Source organism: Cebus imitator, unplaced genomic scaffold (genome assembly GCF_001604975.1).
Source record: "Cebus imitator isolate Cc_AM_T3 unplaced genomic scaffold, Cebus_imitator-1.0 Scaffold82, whole genome shotgun sequence".
Lineage (NCBI taxonomy): Eukaryota > Metazoa > Chordata > Mammalia > Primates > Cebidae > Cebus > Cebus imitator.
In genome coordinates, this window is record NW_016107397.1 from 5302215 (window position 1) to 5307776 (window position 5562).

The following is a 5562-nucleotide window of genomic DNA, read 5'->3' on the forward strand; positions in this document are numbered from 1 at the left end:
AAAAAAAAAAAAAAAAAGAACCAAATAGAAATCCTAGAACTGAAAGCACAATAACTAAAATTTTTAAAAATACAAAATATAAACTGAAATTCTAAGAAAAACCCAGCAGTGTAGTTTTTTATTAGCCAGGTGCAGTGGTGGGCACCTGTAATCCCAGCTACTTGGGAGGCTGATAACAAAAAAAATTCTCAGAAGACCAGCAGAAATTATCCAATCTAAAGGACAAACAGAAAAAAGACTAAGGGACATGGGGGACAATATAAAATTGTAGGATGTGAGGTCCACAAGAGAGAAAGCTCTTTCTTGATCAAGGTCACAGATGTTCTGATTAGCAGAACCAGAAATGACATCCAGATCTCAATACATAAGAATATACCATTAATTACCTGAACATAACAAATTAACAATCAGGTGCAATGGCTTACACCTGTAATCCCAGCACTTTGGGAGGCCAAGGTAGGCGGATCATAAGATCAAGAGATCGAGACCATCCTGGCCAACATGGTAAAACCCCATCCCTATTAAAAATATAAAAATTAGCTGGGTGTGGTGGCAGTCACCTGAAATCCCAGCTAGTCAGGAGGCTGTCAGAAGAATCCCTTGAACTTGGGAGGCGGAGGCTGCAGTGAGCTGAGATCGTGCCACTGCACTCCAGCCAGGCAGTAAGAGCGAGACTCCGTCTCGGGGAAAAAAAAGAAAACCTGAGGTCAGGAGGTCAAGACCAGCCTGGCCATCATGGTGAAACCCCACCTTAAAAAAAAAAAAAAAAAAAAAAGAATAAATCTGAGTGCATCCCAAGAGGCATGGTAGCCTAGAAGAGCTACCATATTTAAAATGAAAAATGTTAAAACAGAAACAAAACTGACATTCCTCAACACGGTGTGGGGCTTGCTATCAGTAGCATGAAGACGGACAATGCTGTGTACAAAGTTTCAAATGTCAGTTTCAAAATGTAACTTACGTGAACAAAGACAATGATCTTTGAGCTGCTAGTAAAAAGACTGACAAAGGAGGAACAGAAAAGTGGTTAAGAATATTTACCTCCAAATGAAAAACACAAAATATAATACTCATACCTCAAAATTTTCACTAACTTCTTGCATCATTTTCAACTTCGTTTCATCAGCTGTGAACAGCAAAACAAGCCATCAGGTAATTGATATTAAGAAACCATGTTAATCCAAAACTGTATTGGATTTAGTAAATGAAGAGAAGCAATCAGATCTTATCAGTTTGACTGTCATGGCCTAATAGAAGGCACATAGCTAGTTCCCTACCACCAGTCGCACACATTTGTACTCCCAGACATACACGTGCATGCACTGACAAGCATAAAGATACACACACGCAAACACACACACACGTGCCTCTTTGGGGCTCCAGCCAATATTACTCATCACTTTGCTTCTCTATTAGGTAGAGAAAAGGAAAACAAGAATAAAAGTTAACGTTACTATTAATTTCAAAGTGCACATCATTTGCGCTGAGACAGATGTATCATATTTATGCATTTTTGTTTTTTTGAGAGGAAGTCTCGCTCTGTCACCCAGGCTGGAGTGCAATGGCGTGATCTCGGCTCACTACAACCTCTGCCTCCCAGATTTAAGCGATTCTCCTGCCTCAGCCTCCCGAGTAGCTGGGATTACAGGCGCCTGCCACCACGCCCAGCTTATTTTTTTGTATTTTTAGTAGAGACGGGGTTTCACCATGTTGGTCAGGCTGGTCTCAAACTCCTGACCTAAGGTGATTCACCCACCTCGGCCTCCCAAAGTGCTGGATTACAGGCATGAGCCACCGCGCCCAGCCTTATTTATGCCTTTCTTAATGACAAAAAGGATCAACTCACGTGTATTCACATCTGTGAGAGCTGCCACAAACTGAAGGTACTTTTTCATCAGAGTGGTTTGGTCAACCACTGTGGCCCCCTGTGTTGCAACAAACGCCATTTTTCTTTTGGGCTGGTTTGCTTCTCAAGAGAAAAGTATCAAGTCCATGAGTTCACCCAGCCTACAAAAAGAAGCATAGAGTTAGTCAACTCACAGAGGGCACAGGATCACAATCTCTGAAAATGCTTTCACCTTAAACCAGAATCTAATGCTATTCATTCCGGATTTTTGAATATGACGTTTACCCAACTCCATTTTGTCTATTAACTTTGAAACATGATTTTTCTATACAGATACGTTTCTTTCCTATGATATTTTCCACATTCCCTGAATCAGGGGTTGGCAAACATTTTCTGTTAAGAGCCACATAGTAGATATTTTAGTCTTTGTGGCCACGCAGTCTGTCACAACTACTCAGCTCTGCTATAATCAGAAAGCAGTTACAGACAACATTTAAATGAATGAGTGAGGCTGTGTTCCAATAAAACTTTATGGATGCTGAAATCTGAATTTCATATAACTTTCATTCACCATGAAATTTTCCCCAGCCATTTAAAAATACAAAACCATTCTTAGTTCATGGGTGGTATAAAAGCTGGCAGTAGGCCGGGCATGGTGACTACACCTGTAATCCCAGTACTCTGGGAGGCCAAGGCAGGCAGATCACAAGGTCAGGAGTTCCATACCAGCCTGGCCAATATGGTGAAACCCCGACTCTACTAAAAATACAAAAATTAGCCAGGCATGGTGGCAGGCACTTTTAATCCCAGCTACTTGGGAGGCTGCGGCAGGAGAATTGCTTGAACACGGAAGGCAGAGACTGCAGTGAACTGCGTGCCACTGCACTCTAGCCTGGGCAACAGAGCAAGACTCAGTCCCCAAAAAAACCAAAAAACCAAAACCAAACAAATAAAATACAGGCAGCAGGGTGGATCCGGGCAACCGTGGCCATAGGTGATTGATTCCCAAACTTCAGCAGGCATCAAAATCCCCAGATGCCAAAGGTGGGCTCCCAAGCAGCACCCCTCCACACTGCGGTTACCTGAGGGGCAGAGGCAACTACAGATTCTGTTTGTAGCTGGCAGGCAGTAGGCACTCAATGGCTGCTCCCAGCTAACACACAGATGGAAACTTGGTTTCTCTTTTAACAGGTGTTACAAAGCATCCTGAGAAGCTGGTGAAATACATTGCTTTTACTCCTCCCTCCTTGCATAATCCCATTCTGCACTGAAAGGTGGTTTCAGGGCGTTTTCTTTCAACAGACACACGCCTCCTCTGCAGGCCTGCTGGATACTGCCGGGCAGCTGACACAGGTGACACTAGAGAGCTCCTTCCGACCATTCTTGCTAGACACCAAAAACGCTTCTTCCATGCAGAGAGAAGGCCCACAGGTGTCCCACAAGCCCACTAGAAGCCCCAGCCCTCTGGCTCCGGGTAGGAAATGCCACAAAGAAAACCAAGGCGGGGGAATCCGTCATGTCCTGCTAGGGGACCTGGCAACTGCCTGTTTCAGATGACACCCCCTTCCCCATCTCCATCGGCCCAAGTCTCGAGGTCACGGCCTCTCCCTGCCCATCCCCATCCGAGAGGACCCAAGACTCAGGGGTCAAGGCCTCTCTGTGCCTAAGAACCTCCCTAGTTCCGTCCAAACTTCCCCCTTCCCACGGAAGTCGTCAACTCTTCCATTTCCCAGGGTCCCGCAGAGCCTAGGGGCCCTGGCTAGGGGGAAACGCCCCCATTCCGCGTGTCTGCGGGAAAGCGGCTTCACCACCCCGGATGCCGAGGGCCCAGGCCCGGCCGACGACGCGCTGATCCCTCTCCCGGGGACGAACGGCCCCGCCTCCCCAACCCCCGCCCCGACCCCGCCAAGTCCGGCCTGAGGCGGCGCCGCCGGGCCAGAGGGGGCGCTGTGGTCACCGCTACCTTCGCTCCCCGAGACGGGCCTAAAGAGCCCGGTGCCTGCGTGGAGGCCCGGAGGTACCAGGTTGGCCGGGGGGCGCCTCCAGAGAAAAGGGACCCCCCACCAACGTCCCACCCGACTTCTCAGCTCACAAACGGCCCTCCGGTTCCCTCCTTTCGTCGCCGTCCCGGGCTCAACGCGACCGCGTCTCAGGCCGAGCTACGGCGAGCGCCGAGCGCCAATTCCCGCACCCGCGAGAGCTGCGCCTCCTAGAGCTTCCTCTCAGCTCGGCCGCGAACGCCGTCGTCACTGCAGCCCCCGGTGGACCCTGGCAGAGGCCTAAAGAAGCCCGGGTCGCTCGGAGTACCCCCCCCACGCTCCCTCCCTCCGCGGAGTAGCCGCGCCGCAGAGGCCTCCCCATGCCCGGGGGGCCGCGCACCTCCCGGGGCTGTTCGGACACCCGCCCCGCAACTTACCCCGACCTCGGCGGCCCGGCTGCAGCAGGCCCAGCTCGCGACCCCTGCGACCCCCAGCCGAGCCCTCGCCGCCGCCGCTCCGCCGCTCCGCCGCTCCGCCGCGCGCAGTCCCGCCCCCGCTTAAAGCGGCGGCGCCCGCCGACCGTGCAGCAGGCCCAGGCGCACCGCCCCCAAGTGGGTGCGGCCTGGGCGGGCGCGGGCGCGGGCGCAGGGAGGGGCGTCCACCGTCTTGGTGGGCCCCGGCCCTTGAAACCCCCGCCAGCCGTGACTGGGCCAGGCCAGCGTTCAGGTTCTAGGGGTCCTTCGGCCCCTAAGTCTCCTCCCAGGAGTCAGGCCACGGGGAATGCTCCGGGATCCTGGGGACGGTGGGCACCCTGGGGGGGCTTCCCGAGTTGTCAGCGATGGGGCCCAGGTACTGTCTACCACTGGACTGAAGGTAGACTGTCAGGGCAGAGTTTGCCACCCCCACTCCCCGCTCTGGGCCCCCGCTGCCCTCCTGGGGTCCTTCTCGGCCCGCAGCAGGGAGAGGAGGCCAGGAGGGTCTTTGGGAAGGTAAGGCTGGTGACGGACTGAGTCCCTATTAGCAAAATAAAGTCCAGGTGTGCTTCCTGGCGGTGGCTGCCCAGGTGCAGAAAGGTCCCATTGGTTCTCCAGCTGCTTTACTAAGTTTCAGACCAGGCCCCAGTAATGAAGGGATAGAGGAGGGATGGAGCCAAGGGAGGTGGCACGGGCCAGACCAAAAGGTGTCTCGAAGGGAAAGGTAACGTCAGGAGCCATGGTTGTTACAGGGACACAGGACATGTTACAGGGACAGAGCATGGAAACATGACCTGAACTTGGCCACCTCCAGGCCCTGGTTCCACCTTCCTGCCCACCAAGATCATTATGTTCCCTTCTCAGACAGATACATTTCATATCCTACGATAATAACTGTTGCAATGCCCATGGATACTCTGGAGGGGAGGTGCTCTTTTCTGAAGCTCCTTGCTTGTTTAATGTTGCCACTCAAGAGCAAGGCCACAGCTGAAATGTTGGGATTGTAAGTGGATGTTTTTAGCAGTAATTAATTCTGCCCCAGGAGAAACAAAATGGTTCAGAATAGCCCTTCCATCACTGAAAAGGTTGCCTGTTTGCGAGCAAAATCTGCTGTGGTCCTACCACCACTGCCCCAAGAAAGTTGGAGGCCTAGCTGGGTGTGGTGGCTCACGCCTGTAATCCCAGCACTTTGGGAGGCCAAGGCAGGTGGATCACGAGATTGAGACCATCCTGGACAACATGGTGAAACCCTGTCTCTACTAAA

General features: G+C 51.7%; 1 protein-coding gene across 1 annotated transcript in view; it reads right to left on the minus strand.

The window, feature by feature from the left end:
* Positions 1-4425, minus strand: part of LOC108307871 (transformation/transcription domain associated protein) — a 135415-nt gene extending 130990 nt beyond the window's left edge. The window contains exons 1-3 of the mRNA XM_037740396.1: positions 4263-4425; positions 1847-2007; positions 1077-1126 (exon numbers count right to left, since the gene is read on the minus strand). Coding sequence (XP_037596324.1) covers positions 1077-1126; positions 1847-1946 — 150 coding nt within the window. The 5' untranslated portion in view covers positions 1947-2007; positions 4263-4425. The remainder of the gene's footprint in view (positions 1-1076; positions 1127-1846; positions 2008-4262) is intronic.
* Between the last annotated feature and the right edge of the window lie 1137 nt (positions 4426-5562).